The sequence below is a fragment of the Lissotriton helveticus genome, chromosome 7, assembly GCF_964261635.1.
Source record: "Lissotriton helveticus chromosome 7, aLisHel1.1, whole genome shotgun sequence".
Taxonomy (NCBI): domain Eukaryota; kingdom Metazoa; phylum Chordata; class Amphibia; order Caudata; family Salamandridae; genus Lissotriton; species Lissotriton helveticus.
This window is the reverse complement of record NC_136068.1, coordinates 1366161400-1366180290: the sequence shown is the minus strand read 5'-3', so window position 1 is coordinate 1366180290 and position 18891 is coordinate 1366161400. Positions and strand designations below refer to the sequence as shown.

At 44.4% G+C, this 18891-nt stretch overlaps 1 protein-coding gene across 1 annotated transcript in view; it reads right to left on the bottom strand.

Moving 5' to 3' along the window:
* Window positions 1-12084, bottom strand: part of LOC144770291 (cytochrome P450 2B2-like) — a 393669-nt gene extending 381585 nt beyond the window's left edge. The window contains exon 1 of the mRNA XM_078654687.1: window positions 11778-12084. Within this exon, the coding sequence (XP_078510813.1) occupies window positions 11778-11945 (168 nt within the window). The 5' untranslated portion in view covers window positions 11946-12084. The remainder of the gene's footprint in view (window positions 1-11777) is intronic.
* Between the last annotated feature and the right edge of the window lie 6807 nt (window positions 12085-18891).

Genomic DNA, 18891 nt, shown 5'->3' with positions numbered 1-18891 from the left:
TTTACTTGAGCTACGGTTGGCCTATTTGTGGACTAGTGCCATGGAAAGTATTTTCCCTAGCAAATTGGAGTTGAAGGTTGTCTTTTGGAAACAAATTAACATGAAACGATTTGCTTCCTGTTCAAATGGCTCCTTGACCAAGGCTTTTACTGATCTTAAACATGAACCTAAATTGGAGGGTTACTGGGACCTTATTACATCTACACGAGACAGGAAACTATTCCATCAGTTTAGGGTAGGTTCCTTGCCAATACATTCTTTTACTTCTAAATGGGGCAACACTAAGTCTAGTGTTTGTCCCTTTTGTCCTGATGCAAGTGAAACCATGGCCCATGTTTTCTTTGTCTGTCAAGCATATACTAATCCTAGACGTTCTTGGCTTAAACCTATATGTGACAACTTGGGTACTAGATCTAGCAGAGAGGCCTTTAGAATCCTAAAAACTTCTGTTGAAGGGCCGATTGTGGTAGCTACTGCCAAGTTTCTGGGTTCGGTATGGGTGATTAGTTGGAAATATATGAGTTCTCTATAACTGTCTACTATGTCGATCAATTAAGAACACTCCTGTAATGTAGCTAATTTGTTAATAATTTTTAAAACATTACAAAGCTAATACTTATTTTTCTCTTTTTAAGTTTTTTTAATCATGGATCCGTTTTATCAACTTATCTATTTATTTATTTTTAAACTTGTCGTATCCAAGGTGACAACTACATATTAAGTTTTCTTTGCTGTACATAATGCGTGATATCGTTACTTGCCATTTTGTAAATGCTGCTTTAACTTTTGTGGGTTTTTTTAACAACCCGAAATAAAGTTTTCAAACTGAAACTGGAAAGGCAAAAAAGACAACAGCAACAACAGTTCAGTTCCCCAGGCCAGTAAAGGACACCAAACTGAAGAAATCCTTTCTACCCTCAAAGAAAATTCTTTATATAAAGGAGGTTATTCAAATTTCTTAACGCAACAAAGGACTATATAGTGAATTGTCTGAAGTTGCTTGTAGTAACAACTTTTTTCATTCAACGGTACATCAAGCAATGTTAGGAATATCATGTCTAGAATGGCTTTTGAGAACACAATGGTCACAACATCAGGACCAGCAGTCAGCATGTGCTCAATGTAACCAATGTCTGCAAAGAAAGAACAAACTCAGATAGCACTCCTTTCGACAATGTTGATTCAAAAAATTGTAATCCACTTAATAGTTTTCAAACTGAGTTATTCATCATATATATTGGGTTATGTATTTCATCAACTTCATTATTCATATAATCATCTCATATATGCATGGCTGTAGCAGTAATCATCTTGCCTTACAGGAACCTCAATGCATTTCAGGCTCTGCCCTTCATCAGGGGGTACTACCTACACGGAATACAACACATTTTTATAATCCAAGAACTGACGAATACCTGAACAATGCTATTCGTGCTGTAGGAAATAATATGTGAAGAATCATCACACCTCAGGATCAGGAGGTGATACTCACCAGCACCCAAGAAAGGTGTAAAGATATATCCTAAGAATACTAATTTCAAAGAGGGAGTGCAACCGCAACCCATGTATTGTACTCTCAATGTAACCAAAGCAGAGTCACATGACATTGTGTATCCAACAAGGGACAGACATCTTTTTGCAAGGATGGGACTTTACTTTCTTGGATTGCCATACCCGGTGACAATTGGTGTGTCTACCATTGGCTACAGAGTTCTCATGGAAAATCTGCTCGTGACTGCTATGTATTAAAACAAGGAGACTTGGCTGCTCATTAATTAGAGTTGATAACTAATTTAACAAGTGCAGTAGTGTGTGAGTCTGCAAACTGTGGAAAGGGCTACGCTGCTGTGGTTCTGGGAAATACCATGGGTCATTTCCAATCAGACTGACTATCTGATGGGCGAGAGCAATGTGCAAGCACATGCTCTCCGTTAATAGCAAACGTTGCAGGAATGGAGCCTACACCCTGTGGTGATTTTGCAACTTTTGTAGATGTGGAAGTATTGATAACAGCCCCTTTTTTTGTTCCAATTAGTTTCTCAAGAAATGAGTTCTGCAGAATGCTATACTGATCCAACTAGTGTATGCTTTAACTCTTTCAGCAACTTTGCAGATTGTTTTAACGGAGTTCAAGATATTCTGAACATAACATATTTAGCCGGCCTCCATTTGGCTAAGGGAGGTTATGGAATATACATCTACTTATCAACGGTCAGAGCGGATTGTGAAGATTGTTATTGTTTCCTCACTCCTAATTTTAAGCAGGGAGAGAAGTGTCCACCCAGAATCCAATAGGCTTGGCTTCCTAAAGCTTAAGGTTTTCAGGTCATGAACTCGCTGATAAAGTAGTAGATGATATGGGGTGGGGGATGGGGAAAACAAAAAGGACACAGAACTAGTTTGCAGAATGTGTTCATATGACTATGATCCTGAACCTAGTACGATTCTGTTCAAATACAACCACTATCTCCATCACTGATCTGAGTATTGGATTTGCATGGGTTGAAAGTTTTTCTGTGTAAGACGCTATTTATGTGTGAGCCTTGTCCATATTTCTGAATAGGGATCCTATTGTTCTTTTTGTATTGATTTTTTCAGATAAATACCAACAGAAAACAATGTTTCTTGTCTGCATTTATTTTTAAATGTGGGCAAATACAGCACATTGTGAGTAAATCTCCATGGTATCTTTCATGAATTCCAGGCCAACATCTGATCATATAGACATCATGGGGAATTAACAAACAAGATGAGATTTCCTTAAATAAGGGCATATATCAAAATATGTTGTAGTTTAATGCTCATATTTACCTGTGGGTGTATTGTTTAGTATATATGGCTGCTTAATTTGCTAAAACACTACAGACATCAAAGTATGAGTACACCTTTATCAGTTAAATATACAATTTTACAACTTTGTTTATTCACAGCAGAAAATAAATATGGGAATATATTAAAAAGGAGGCCAAAAAAACATGAATCTGGATAAATACCGAAAAAAATGTTAAGAAAAAATGAATGCCATAAAACCAGGAGCCCTATTTGTGAGGTAGTACAAGAAATCATCTTTTTTTAAGATTACATAGTTTCTTCGGTTTGAAATGTTAAGTGAGTAAATATCGGCCAGTAGCTTGTACGCCTTATCTCTGTGTGTTTGGTTAGTTGGTGACTCCTCATTTTGATCATCCACATAACGCATGAGAAATGCCTAACTCTAAGCAGTAGCGGGTCACCCGCTAAGGCAAAGGAGCGTTGCCCCACTGCTCTCAGAGCAGGAGAAAGGAAAAATAAAATGATAACCTAATTAGTATCATTTTATTTTTCACTACAGGGCTGGATTAGGGTGGGGCGGGGCTGGGCTAGAGATACAGGGGGAGTAGTGGTTTGCACACACCAAGTGCGACTGACAGCTTGGCTTGCCACCTTGGGCAGGCCAATTTGTCATGCGTACTTTGCATGTTCCCCACTAGGCGGTAATGCACAGTCTGGTGAGGAAAAGGCACAGGCTTCCTGTCCCCGGTTGACCCCTGAACCATTGAGCTCAGACCAATTACGTATTGGGAGGGAGCTTGGGTACTTCCTGTTTACGGAACTGAAGCTGAGGAGGGACGGCGGCGTCAGAAGGGACCAAAGCTGAAGATATACGGCGGCCGGCAAAAGGTGAGAGTCCTTTTTAGGTCTCGCCTATGCAGCGCACATGCGCTGCATAGGAGGACCTTTAGCCGTCGCTCTGGTCATTTTCAAGCACTGCACTCGTGCTTGTGGCGGCATCCAGCTTGCGGGAGCGAGCAGGGGCGCGCCACAAGCACGAGTGCAGTGCTTTAAAATTAGTAGACTGCGCCCGCACGCACGCAGCACTCGCGGGCTTACCTCCTGCTCCCCGTCTCTCTCAAAACAATTAACTTTCGTGGCCGCGGGTCCGCGCTTGTGTTTCAGCGCTTGTAGTAAATGACTTGTATGGAGGTTTACTTAGTGTCTCACTACGCTGCCCCCCCCCCGCTCAGCTCAGCCTGCAGTTTATCTGAGCTACCAATAAAATAACGAAGTGCACTGGCTACTGAGCATTAAACCCATTAACGGGTGTCAGGTACTTAAAGACATTTGCAGTTTCACCGGCTTACGTTTTATTTGAGCTGTTTAAAACAAAAAACACCCAGTGCGCAGCCAGGAGCTGTATTAAAGCACCCTATGTTTAATAATACTTTGGGAAACCTCATCCTTTCCCGGCTGGCCCTGCTGTTTGCATCCCATGGTTCCCTGGACTACCGCAAGTCTAATCGCTAGATTAGTCTGATCGCTAGATTACCGATAATGTCAACTGTGCCCTTTAGCCTTTCTGCCCATACTTCACGTTGTCCTTTTCTAAGAGTTCAACTTTCATGCTCCCAATGCCGGGTTCTCAACCACTCTAGCCCCCTTAGGCCGTTTGTTCAAGATAGGCCATGCTGAATGCTGTTGGCCAATCCCATTGGAAGCTGCCTTTGTGTACTTTTTCCTGTCTGCCCTGCCAAGCCCCTAACACACTTTTGCTGGCCTCTTAATCTTCCTTTTTCAGGCTCTCTTCTGACCTTCGTTACACGTTTTCCCCCACTGCGGCACATCCGTGAATCTTCTGGCACCACGGGCCTCAGTAAGTTAATTCTCCGGCCCCTTGTGGCCCGGCCTTCGTGATAAAATGAGGCGCTTAGTCATGGTGCAGCGTTGCTGGGTAGTGTCGACAGCTGCAGCCTTTTTATTAGTCATTATTCCTTCTGACTCCTCTGTACATGGAAATTCACATCCAGAGAAAATCAGCAAGGAGTTTGCAAAACGTTTATGGAACTAGAAAACAGATTCTTCGAAGTAATGCGAGGGACATTATTGACTGTTCTTGCTGCTTGCTTGCGACTGAACCCCCTAGCGCTTATCCTTTATCCTTAGTATTTCTGTATCACCTGCCCGGTTTCTCCAATCCTCTGCTCCCCTCCTTTCTCTCACTCATCCTACTCTTAGTTCACTCTGTGTCCGTCACTCCTCGTTGTCCTATAGTACTCACTCCCCGCTTCTGCCCCCAACACAACTCAACCCACTTAACTCCTTACTCCGTCTCACCTCTCATCTGATCTCCCCACCACCTTTCAATCATCAGATCACACCCCGACTCTTTCCTCCAGTCACACCCTCCTTTGCCGCGCTCATTCAACCCCCCCCTCCATCACTACTACAAGATCAGCACATCTGGCCTCCTCCCAGGGAGGGGAAGTTCATTCAGTCCAAGGCTAGAGTGACTGGCGGGAAATCCGGTCTCCTTCTGGACAGAATTCCTCAACGAGCCTGCCGCATCTGATCACCATTTGTCCACCATTCGCTGAACAATTTACAACAAGCATTGAAAATGCAATAGGTCTCACCTTTGATTAAGTTAAATCCATTTGCTTTGCTAATGGTATTGTATACCAAAGCAAATATGCTTGTTTTAATTTGTTGGCCCCGCCACCCCATTCCCTGCCAGCTGCCACTGTCTCTAAGAACAGTGTTTCTAGTGTGAACAACTTCAGCAAATCAATTTAAGTGTTAACTGGCGCTATCACGAGATGCATTACTTTCTATAGCTAAAGAATACATAGAAGGAGAATCCATCTTTTCTGCTCATGCTTGTGACAAGTATTCATTTGAGCCAAAATGTACGCCTGTAGTTTCTTTCCAGTGCCTCTTCCATCCAACACAGAAGAGAGGCTACATTTACTATATCCACGCAGGGGTCTTAGTAATTACATTTAAAGAACTGGTGGGTCCCACGTCGATATTGTATGTGGTCTGTGGGGCTTTTCCAAAGGCACTGGTGACAAAAACTGACAATATCTTGTGCTGTTGTAAATGGTAAGAGACAGCCAATAAAAGTCTGTCTTGAGGCATTATTTCACAATCTGCCGGTGGGAGAAGTGTAAACACAACACAACCTGTCCACATTCACACAAGTGTTCCCAACACACTATAGCCTATATTCTCATAACGGGACAAGGGGCCTCGTCTGGAAGAGCTGTGATCCAAAGTATTGTCACAGAGATTACCTCTCAGATCTTTTAAATCCCTTCTCATTTGTACAGCGACTAATTCAAATATAAATATAAATATCTTGAAGCGAGAGTTGGGTTGACTAAAATAAAAACGCACACACACAAAAGGTGGATGCTAAGGTGAAGTTGGCTCTAGCTGGTCCAGGGTCGGACTGGGACATAAAAACGGCCTGTGTAGCCAGAATAAAAGTGGACCCAATGGACAAATCTGATAGCTGAAAAATTGGCCCACTTTGTAAAACACGCAATTCTGAATTTGCTAAGACACGCTGTCAGAGCTTTAAGTGGGGTGAGAAAGTGGGGGGGGGGGTTCCCTAAAAGATGTGTGGTCCATGTAATTAAGAACACAGTTTAAACACGTAAACTACAGTTTAGTGATTTCCATAATGTGCCACCCGATCAATGCTTTGGTGCCTCCCTGAGCTTTCTGTTATTATATATATATATATATATATATATATATATATATATATATATATATATATATATATATATATATATATATATATATATATTAGGCAGAAGGACGTCTCGCAGCAGTCACGCAGCATCACAGACGAGGCAAACCCAGGTAATGGTGCTTAGATTTTTATTCCGCTCTCCACCACACCACCACTACGCGTTTCGGCCAAACAAGGCCTTGATCACATGACAACGTTTAGGGGCGGGAGTGCTCCTTTTAAAGTGCTAGATGCCAACAACTGTTTTTTGTTCTATAGACATAGAAGACATACTGTCTAAATCGATTACTGCGTAAATGCAGGTAAGCTCATGTGTCAAATATCCATTAGCATCAGATCACGTTTGCATTAATACATGGGTCAATATTTACACATAAATAACAATGCACATGTTAATATATAAATACATAAATATGAATATAAATATATAAATAAATATAGCAGCAATAAGGAACAATATAACAAACATATAAATAAAATTACTGGGGCGTGTATGGCAGTTTTCCCGGGACACTTGTGGCGCTGATGAAGGCAAGATATAGCCGAAATGCATTCGCCTTGTTGGTGTGAATAAAGGCTTCCACACTGTCCCCTGCTGTGGCTTCTACTTTCTTCCAGGCGAAGGAGGTTCGTTAGATATTTTCTGCGTCGTTGCCAGAGGCGCAGCTGTGAAGCCCCCGCTCCATCAAGTTGGCCCGGACTTCTCTGGCCTTGCTTTGCTTCGGCATTTCTTTATCACCAAGGGATTGGTTCGGTCCGGACCCGCCAAGAGGTACAGAAAGGATTGACACGGTTGCGAGGATATTCTCCCCGCCACTGGGCAGCGTGCACTGTCACCGCCGCCCCCGTGAACATTTGACCTGCAACTTCGGGGCTGGAGCGGTAAGGGGACATAAGGAAGCATTTGGTTTTCACCACGAACAAGACCTGGGATTCCACTCATGCCACCCTGCTTTGCGCCTCACCATTTGGGTGTTATTTCAACGCACTACCTACCTGGAAGCAAACAGATGCATTCTGGGAGTTACAGTTCCTGATGATGCCCGGAACTGCAACAGGTTGGCCTACAACATCGGAGGCGGGGCCTAAGTCACATGGCTATTATAGGCAGCAGGACATTACTGGGGCGTGTATGGCAGTTTTCCCGGGACACTTGTGGCGCTGATGAAGGCAAGATATAGCCGAAATGCATTCGCCTTGTTGGTGTGAATAAAGGCTTCCACACTGTCCCCTGCTGTGGCTTCTACTTTCTTCCAGGCGAAGGAGGTTCGTTTATATATATATATATATATATATTAGGCAGAAGGACGTCTCGCAGCAGTCACGCAGCATCACAGACGAGGCAAACCCAGGTAATGGTGCTTAGATTTTTATTCCGCTCTCCACCACACCACCACTACGCGTTTCGGCCAAACAAGGCCTTGATCACATGACAACGTTTAGGGGCGGGAGTGCTCCTTTTAAAGTGCTAGATGCCAACAACTGTTTTTTTTTCTATAGACATAGAAGACATACTGTCTAAATCGATTACTGCGTAAATGCAGGTAAGCTCATGTGTCAAATATCCATTAGCATCAGATCACGTTTGCATTAATACATGGGTCAATATTTACACATAAATAACAATGCACATGTTAATATATAAATACATAAATATGAATATAAATATATAAATAAATATAGCAGCAATAAGGAACAATATAACAAACATATAAATAAACAGTTAAATAAATATGTTTAAAATTGTTGTTGCTCCACTTAATTGCAGTTAAACCCAAGTATGATGAATGCACAACAGAATTGGATGGACCAAGATATCTAAGATAACCCCCCAGTGGGTGGTTAAACGATCTGTTTGCAAATATTGCAAAGAAAGGACACATGTGCAAAATCGGCAAAATAAGTATTGGCATTAGTTTAAAGTAAGTGCTACCCTGTGTTAATAAGAAATATACAAAAGTGAATTTAAAAACTTCAATAAACAATGTTAATAGTTGAGACAGTTACTATGTTTTCTGTATGTACATTTGGTAATTTTTTATATATCACTACTGACATACACCTAAAACCAACCAGAACTACTGGCTTTGTCAATGCTGGTTAGCTGTTTAAGATATACGAGTAACAATGATATTGTTGTAAATAATACTGAAAAAGGTTTCATTCTGAACTTATGAGACTGTCAATTAAACATTACTGAGGCCTGTGGAGAGTGTATTGATCTTCAGAGTGTCTCAATCACTCTTGTTATGTTCACTCTGCATTAGATGTCTATGTCCTTTTTCTCTCCACATCTCCTCATGTGTATATCTTCCACCTCATCTCTTTCAGCACCCTTGTTTCACTCTCTCTCCTGTATGCACTTGCTCTGCTTCACCACCGCCCAAACACACAACAAAACCCACTCACCTGTAAGCATCACATTTTCTTTTACTTTCACCTTGTCAATAGTTTAAACACTGTGCATCTCCTTCATACACATTTGTACAGAATCACAATTACAGCTGGAATACGTGACCATTGCTCAATGCAGTCTGCAGAGAGGCCAAGGGTTAGATGACTATGTATTCAGAACACCTTTCCAACCATCTGACAGGCACACTCAGAAACTTGCACTGCCTTTATCCTCAACTCCAGAGCTCTCAATTGTGGCCAGCTAAAAACAACTGGAAGCGGCTCCATACAATGAACACACTATACACGAGTAATACATTGCTGACATTGATTACCTTAATCAATCAATCAGAGGTTTTAAAGCGCACTACTCACCTGCGAGGGTCTCAAGGCGAATGTCTGTTATATTCATTGTTCACAAATAGATCCGTGTTTTTGCCATTACAGTTAAGGACATGAATATAGGCTCTGATAGTGACCCGTTTCAATGTCTGTTTTGTTTACTATCCAGTCAGGGACTGGGAGGCCCACTTTAAGCACTGTACAGGTGTTTTGCAATGCACTGAAGACTGCAAGCATTTGTGCTTGCTGCAGGCAATATTTATGGTGCTATCAGGGAAATCAACAGTAAAAACATATCCGCTAGATCATAAAATAGGCAACAAAACATTCCAGACACTGACCTGTCATGACTAGCACTTCTTGCACTGCCAGATTGCCCTAAACCAGTCCAAATCTGAACCAATCCTTTGTTCTCTAAGCAGCTTAGTCACCACCAGCTCACCTTCTCTCATTACGCAATCCCTCCGTTACTGACTTGGGGGCATGGGCGCTATTATATCATTTATACCAGGGTCATTGGAATTATGTGGCAGGGGAGCATCACTTTATGCAGCTGGGTTGACTACATTTTACAGTAAGAGAGGCCAAATTATGCGACAAATTGCAGTACATTGTTTTTATAGTATTATTTCATTATTTTGACATTTTAACACATAGTAATACTGTTTAGGCAAAGATTTCACCTCTTTAGTACTCGTTTTACAACCAAATACAGAAGTAAATAGATGAAAGATGACCAGTTAACCTTTGGGAATGGCCTTCCACTGTACGCGAACATATCACCACAGTTTTTGGAATTTTTGTTCAGTTTGAGCTAGAATCTATTTTTTTTTTTTGGTAAAATCTTCAGATTATGTAGCAGATGATGGGTTATGTGGCAAATGCGGTAAATCCATAGTTATGTGAAAACAGCTGTGGTGGCAGAATCGCGTAATTCCAGTGGACCTCTTTATGTCTCAGGCTCCTGTCATGTTCTAATGCAACGTCGTGCGACATATGTGGTAGTCCAAGAAACAGTCAAGCGGTAACAAAAGCACTCTGACTGAAGGTCCTTAACTTTCTTCTTCCAGGTACTAACTACACTACACATGGCCCCTCATGCCAACTATCTAGTGATTTCACTCATGAATCAGGATTCAGGGAGAAGCAGTGGGAGTGCCTATTTCTAAAGGCAAATAAAGAACAGCTGCAAAACTACCACTGAAATTTATTGCAGAAAAAGGCTGTCTCTATTCGTCCATGAGCCACATAGATTTCACGCAAGCCTTCGTCAAGGGAATTCGGCCGAGAACCAAGACCCGGGCAGAGGCACTCTTGAGAGACTTAACTGTGGAGAACGGCCCTCCCTATATGGAGACACTTTTCTGTAGGAACATGTCGGAAACATTCATCTGACTGGCAAACATGTACGCACGCTTCCTTCTCAGCTCGCCGATAACAACTCAGGGCTCCCAAGGCAAACATACTGTAAAACATATTCCACAGGACAACAGCTGTGCCTAAAAAAACTCGAGGTCAATGAATGATTAGGCCTGCAAAATGCACGAGCAAACCTTCGCCCAAAGGAATTAATATTTCAAATGTGGGTACTGGTTCTGGGAGCCCTACCGCTTTTGATATATGTGTTTAGATGCCTGTTTCGAACACCAAACTTCCTTTTTCCTCTTTTCTGTGCTGCAAAAAACACAGCCTTCAGATGAGTCATAAGGCGTACAGATGTTACTCTGCTCTTCGTGTCTGAAGTGGCAAGGTAGCTCAACGCCAGGGGTACTAAGCGCTATATAAACGTGACCGCTTGCAGACATGGATGACACATTTGTGCTACTGCTAGCTGCTCACACATGACTGTGCCTATTGGGCTCACACACAGGAAACTTGGCTGCAAAGCACACCAACCGACCCAACAGTGTATAATCACTTTAGTATGTGTCTATTCTGGGTACTCGCTTTATCCTTCAAACTGACGGCGGCAGGAATGTTAGGACAGATAATGCCATGTAGCCGATTCAGTCTTATTTGGGAACGTATTAACCCGTGGTAAGGCAGTTAAGACAGCAGCAATGCGAGTTAATGCGCCTGCAGTACAGATCAGAATATAACCATAAGGCGCTACAAACCCCCTTCAATTTCCCGATGTTTAAAAAATAAATACCGCTTAAAGGGGTAACGGTAAGCTATTGCATGTGACACCAGGAGCTCCGCACAAATATTAAAATATCAATGAGCTCATTAAAACTGTTGTAAACTACACATCGGATTACCTCCTCCGACCTCCTTCCCTTCCCCAGGACAATTCACCAGCCTATACCTCGGCATCTGCACGCGAGGATTGCTAGCCCTGCACCCGATTTCTTATCTAAAGTTATTTTCGTGCACGCGAGGAGAGAGGATGGTGACTGCAATAGGCGCAGGTGACATGTCACTGACCCGACCCCGGCCCCTCTGACCTGTCAAAAGCAGAGCCTGGTCTGAATAGCCCCATTAAAAGCCTCAAAGAGCCGTCCGGCGGCTGGCGTTCACCCACCTGCAGCAGTGTGGCGTGCGGCTCGGTCTTGTCCAGCTGGTGCAGGTTGCCAATGAAGGGCCAGGGCGGCGGCCCGGGGGGCAGCTTGGGATCCCTCTTCTTCCAGGAGGACAGAAACAGGAAGAGCGCCAGGGCCACCAGGGCGCCCGCCACCAGCAGGGAGAGCATGGTCGCAGCGCAGCCTCCTTCGTCGCCTGCAGCCTCCCTGACTGAGCTCGAGCACACACGGCACCTGTGAGCGAGGAGGACTGCAGTCTCCCCTCCCCCTCGCCCCGGCAGCAGCACGTACACACGTGGCTAGGCAACCGACTATCTCTGCGGGCCATGATGCTATCTCAGCCATGCGGCCTGCTGTCTGATGGAACTTAATGGCTTTTCCCTTGATGGCGCGCGGCAGCACTTTTGCGGAGAGGGGGAGCGACCTCCGCCGCAGCGGGAGGGCGCGCGAGGGGCCGCGCGCCCTGAATTCAGATGAGGCTGCGCGCTCCACCCTGGCCTTGAAACGAAGGGCGCCTCGACCGCTGCCAAACGCAGCAACATGCGGGAGTGAACCAGCGCGAGGTTCTGGGAAAGGGAGATGCGGACCTTCGTGGGAGAAGGGATGTTTTAGGAGGGAGAAGTTATAGATGCTGAAATAAAACACCGTTTGCAAAAAAAAAACAGGCTTCCCCTTCAAAAATGGAAGCTCGGCATTTATTTACAATCCATCACTAGTCGCGTCCAATGCCATGTTTATTATATGCATGTGACAGAAGTGCATACACTACAACTCACATTATCGCTAAGCTCGGAATGGTTACAAATGGCATATTTGTGACAGCTATCATTTAGCAGCCGCCCATACCGCTTCACCGACAGGTGGAGCGCGATGAACGCTGCGCCCAGAAGAGGCCTTCAAAGGACAGATTTGTATTCGCCTGTGGCTAGAAGTCTGATTGCCTTTCATCTTCTTGGACTTTCACAGGGGAGAATAGACCATTGCATTAACAACAACAAAAACTACACGCAGTGTGGTGCAGAGGACCTTCTATAAAGCATGAATTTATTTATTTTGTGGAGTTTTGGTGTGCTGTCTAAAATGCTAAGGGGCAAATTTACAAGCCCCTTATGCCAGATTTGCGCCGCCCTTGCTTCACTTTTGTGACGCAGCGGCAGCGCAAAGCCAGCGCCATACTGCGAGCTATTTACAGCATGACGCATTTAAGGAGATGCGTCACGTTGTAAAGCCCTGCGCCACATGTGGGCGTTTCTGTACACGGGGGGCCGGGAGGGGGGGCGTTCCGGCGCAGGAACACCTCCAAAAAGTGGCTGAGTGAAATCTACAAGATTTCACTCAGTCACGTTTCCAGCCATGCTGCGCCAAAACCCTGCGCCTGCTTGAAGCAGGCGTAAGGATTGATGCAGCATGTTAGGGATAGGGGCACCCGAGCCTTGCTGGAGCTGCGTCACGTTTGTGACGCAACTCCACAATGCGCCGCCTTTCCGCGTGGGGATGCAACACGCATCTGCCCATTCGGGCGCCACGGTGCGCCCCATTGTAAATGCGGTGCATCAGTGGTGGCGCACGGGTGGGCAGATGCGTTGCAACTCTTCTGGCGCATCCCTGCTGATTAGCAGAGATGCGCCAGAAATAGTAAATCTGAACCTGCGTATGGAATCGTCGCACCTGGCCTACGATGATGGCTTCCACATGTGTAAGAAACTATGGGATCCTAGCAACAGAGTCAAAAGATAAGGTATCTCAGTAACCTTACACGTCACCTATACATTTACAGATGTAATAGGGAATCTTATACAGTGGAATGTGGCACTTTTTAAGCACAAAGTGACCCGTAACAGACTGGTTTATGCAAATAACTACTATACTCCCACGGAAGATGCGTCCAGTCCTTGCTATTTTTTCTTCTTGATTACTGACAGTAGCACGTGTACACCGACAAGACACCACGGGCCATTTGTATCAAAAAAGAGTTTTGCGATTCTCAAATTGGGATTTTTTAACGAATCGCAACTAGAGAATCGCAGAATGTAATATATATAGGATTTGCAACATTTTTTGTGAATCTTACATATTCCTTATTTGCTAAATTAAGGAATACCTTCCCATTCATTCCTATGAGCTAGGAGGCCCATAGGAATGAATGGGAAGACATTCTCAATTTGGATTACCAATTAGAGAATCACAAATTGAGAATGCAATTTCAAGGTTGCAAGGGTGCCATAAGGACACCCCAGAAATATGCATGTGTGCACATTTTGCTCACATGTATGCCCTAAGGGCAGGTATGTGCGCCATATGACACTTTGAAAAAAGCGAAAAAGTGTTTTTTTCTAGAAAATCGCAAATTACCACCAAATTTGCAATTCCTTAAGGCCAAATAGCAAATTGCTGGTGCTTCCAGAATTGCATTTAAGTAATCACAATTTGCAGTTCCTTAATTGCATTTGCAAAATAGAGAATCGCAAATTTTGCGATTCTCTATTTTGCACTGGCCATTCGGAATGATACATCCCATTTTTCCCATTTGCAAACGGGCAGATTCTGAGAATCGTCCCGTTTGCAAACGGGAAAAAGGCTTGATACATATGGCCCCAAGTCAGGACTTTTGCACAAGGTTGGCGATGTAGAGTCAAGCTAGCCCTCACCTGAGCGTCTTCCCCAGTTTCAGGCATTTTGCCTGCATAGATAAGAAACTAAGTATCCCGGGCATTTTCCCAGGAGGACCTCTGACATTGATCCAGGCAAATGTACTCTGAATCACTCACATATTGAGATGATTGCATTTTGGCTGCCCACCAAACATAGGGTGGACTCTCCCCCTCTTTTAAGGCCTGTACCGAAGGCCGGCTTCTGATGGGCAGTGTATCGATTTTGTCTTAACTAAGTGATGTTGAGTCAGGCAGGTATTAATTGCACCATTTGTGTGCGGACTGAGCTTTGTAGAGGAGGGCGGGCCTTTCGAAGTGCAGTAACCCTTTTGAATTCTGTAGTTCACTGCGCATAATAACAAGTGCCTTTCGGGCAGCGGTACTTAAAAAGCATGCCGTTCTTTTTATGTGACAGTGCTGGCATCCTCTTTAAAGACTGCCATCTGTTATGCTATGTGTGGTAGAATGCAGTCATGTTTTTTCTAGGTTTATTGTGCTATCGACAAGGGAACAGGGCTGCAGTCGCTGTATTCAGTATGTTTACGGGGGCGCCAGCCTATAAAACAACAATGTATTACCTTGTACATAACAACAGTGCTTTTCCTGCCTCAGACATGAGTCCCTTGCTCATTGCACCATCAGGATTCAAGTAAGCCGGGCCGAAGACGGCTGAAATGCCAGAAACCGGTCCCCGGAAGCTTGTTTCCTTCCCAGTGTAAGAATTGGCTTTTGTAGTCTGGTCTGCCCTGTTCCCATGATGCACTGGGCCAGGGACAGACTAATTTGCATACAGCCAGGTTCTGAAACTGGGATGGTGCAATGAGCTAAAAAACGGTGTTGGATCTAGCCCTGATCTCTTGACTGGGTGAGAGTATTCTGCTTAATTCAGAGACTCTGTCCCTCACCACCCCTTGTTGTAAATAATTTTGTCCACCCTAAGCGTGGAAGGGTATACTCAGACATGAGTCCCTTGCTCATTGCACCATCAGGATTCAAGCAAGCCGGGCCGAAGACGGCTGAAATGCCAGAAACCAGTCCCCGGAAGCTTGTTTCCTTCCCAGTGTAAGAATTGGCTTTTGTAGTCTGGTCTGCCCTGTTCCCATGATGCACTGGGCCAGGGACAGACTAATTTGCATACAGCCAGGTTCTGAAACTGGGATGGTGCAATGAGCTAAAAAACGGTGTTGGATCTAGCCCTGATCTCTTGACTGGGTGAGAGTATTCTGCTTAATTCAGAGACTCTGTCCCTCACCACCCCTTGTTGTAAATAATTTTGTCCACCCTAAGCGTGGAAGGGTATACTCAGACATGAGTCCCTTGCTCATTGCACCATCAGGATTCAAGCAAGCCGGGCCGAAGACGGCTGAAATGCCAGAAACCGGTCCCCGGAAGCTTGTTTCCTTCCCAGTGTAAGAATTGGCTTTTGTAGTCTGGTCTGCCCTGTTCCCATGATGCACTGGGCCAGGGACAGACTAATTTGCATACAGCCAGGTTCTGAAACTGGGATGGTGCAATGAGCTAAAAAACGGTGTTGGATCTAGCCCTGATCTCTTGACTGGGTGAGAGTATTCTGCTTAATTCAGAGACTCTGTCCCTCACCACCCCTTGTTGTAAATAATTTCCTGCCTGTAGGCATAAAAATATGGCTTGCTGCTCCAAGAAGTATCGAAAAAACAGACCGGAAAATAAGATGGAGAATTTGTGCATCACAAGTTAGAATTTGTTTTGTGTGTGCCACAGTCATGAGTGGGCATACTTCTCTTGAAGGAGGAAACACGTATGCAAAAGGACCTGGTTCAACTCCATGGAACACCTTACAAATGACAGGTGAAAAAACAGATGATTGCCACCTGCATTAGGCTCAAAAAACGGTCTGATCAAGCCCGTATTAACAAAAATCTGGTACCCTATATCACTGTTTCACTTTGAAGGACTGGACTTTTTAACAGTACCAGCGGTGCCAGGGAACAACACCTATAACCTTCATGGGATACCTGTTTCGGCGCACAAACTACAGAGACACGGGACACTTCCTTCGGCGTCAAAGATTCAAGGTTTATTTACTGCAGGGAACACAGAAGTCACAACAAGTACAACACGTGCAACTTGGGGAGACTGCTTCAAATTGGTTCTGTGGAGCGCTCCTTTTATACAGAATTTACTCATAGGACAACATGGTACACAAAAGTTTACAACCTGGTTCCCATAATTATCCCCCAGAGGGGTCGCTTTGGTCACTTTGGTACACATAAGGTCCGGAACATAAGTGCGGAAACATTTGGCGGTTCCCAACTGTAAAAACCCATCTTCCCAACATTAGTGAATTCCAATCGGCAGTAAAACAGATCGAAATAGGGACAAAGACAGGTGCAGAGGAAGATGGAGACAGTGGGAGATTGAAAAGGGTGTAAAAGGGGAGGTATCGGGAAACACGAGATACAGGCATCAAAGGGACGTGCCTAATGAGATGCACGGCTGAGACAATAAACCGGCACGGCAGAAACGGGGCCATCTGCCTTACAGTATCATCCCCCTCATCGTAAAAGATACTTACAAAGAACATGTCTTCCACAAATATCTTGAAAGTCCCAGGGTAACGAAGCGGACAGTGTCCGTTCGCTGGCTACTTGAGGGCAAGAGACAAAATGGATGCCATATCTAAGATGGAACCCGTGGGTACAGATGAAAAACCCACATATCAAACGAACGGTTTAAGTTAGCACAGCGAAACTGCGCATACTTACTAAACTCGTCATTTGCGGTTCTTAGATACCAGACTCGACCACATTCGTGCGAGTCGAAAACATCACTTACAATTGTCACGGAACCTCAGACGCTCCTTTTGCCCTCATGTAGGCAAGCACTAGTCGGAATCATATTCGATATTCATCAGACCCTCGAGATGTTGCTGTAGCATAGCTCTGTCCAACCGAGACCCTTTGGTAACAGGTGGCTGTCTCATACACGTTGTAGCACAGAGGCCACATAAGGCAGGACCGCACTGCACGCAAAGGCAACACGTGAACAGGAACGCTACAACGACTCCAATGATCATCAGAATCTTCCAACCCCAAGTCGACATCAGGCCCCAAAACCATCCAAGTAGCGTCCAATCCCCTACATCCACGTGTATGGATTCGGAGATCTTATGCAACTTCGAGATGGCTTGATAGACAGTCGGAGCGTTATCAGGAATGAAAATACAGCAGCTCGAATGGATCACCTTACATACCCCACCTCGATCTGCTAAGATCACGTCTAAAACCATACGGTTTTGTAACGTCATAAGTCTATCCGCCTGAAGTTCTGTGGTGATATTACCAAGGGCACTGGCAGTAATATTAGCTGTCGATTCTACCACTCGAGTCAACTGTCTCAGGTTCCTACTATTAACCATAGGTCCCCAAAATGGGAGGAAACCCTTGAAAAAGTCTCCTGCCTCTTGACCGGCAGTATCCTCTTCGCTAATTACGCCTCTCACAACTCTAGTTTTGTGATAATCTGCATCTACAGTAAACGTCGGAGGCAACAAGTTTGCGATAAAACATGAGCCCATGAAGTCAGAGGGCAACCATGCATACGCACGATCATGACAAATAAAGTATGTACCCTTGGCAGCCAAAAACACAGGGGACGAGACCATTGGCAAAATATAATTTTCAGTGCAAGCACTCTCTCCAAGTCGGGCTTTCGATCTACGGCCGCGACCTATTAAACAAAAATTACCAATGTGGGGTACGACCCATATCGGAGGCGAGCTTTTAAGCTGTTTTTCACCAGTGAACACACTATACTCGCCTCTACTTAGGACCCTATAGGCTTGTACCTCTTCTTCAGGGATAAGCGAGGGATCATAGATATCGCTATCTAAATCCTCTATTGCTATAGACAAAGATTTTTGGTACGAAGTAGGACCAGAGTAGGGGGAACGTGGTTCTCGAATGGGGTGGAAACCCAGTGCGCTTTGAAACATTGTTTGAAATGCTCGAGCAGACCCTTGGGAGCTATACGGTAACACCAGATATGGAATTCCCTTATCCGTAGTATGCGGCATCAACCCACACACCCAACAATTAGTAGTGTTAACCACTAACTGATGCTGATGAAGGAGCTGAATAAAGGAATTGTTGCGGAATTCTGCACGTCTAGCCTGCTCGTGTTCAGGTAAGATGTGAAAAGAATGAGGAGAAACAGTGGAGGTGAGTTTAAGGTCAGGGGTAGGAGTAGGTATGGTAGAAGGCAAGAAGTAAGACATCGTGTAATATACTCCACCCACCAATAACGCAGAAACAGTCACAAATAGTACGAATATTTGGAACACAAAACATTTGGTACGACTGAGTTGCTGCAGCTTGAATCTTTGTGCTTGAGCTCTTTCCAAGTCCATCAGCTTTGAAAATGCCATTCCCTATGACCGTCCGCAACGTTTCTTGACGCACTTCGTTCTGTGTAGCAATAGTCAATT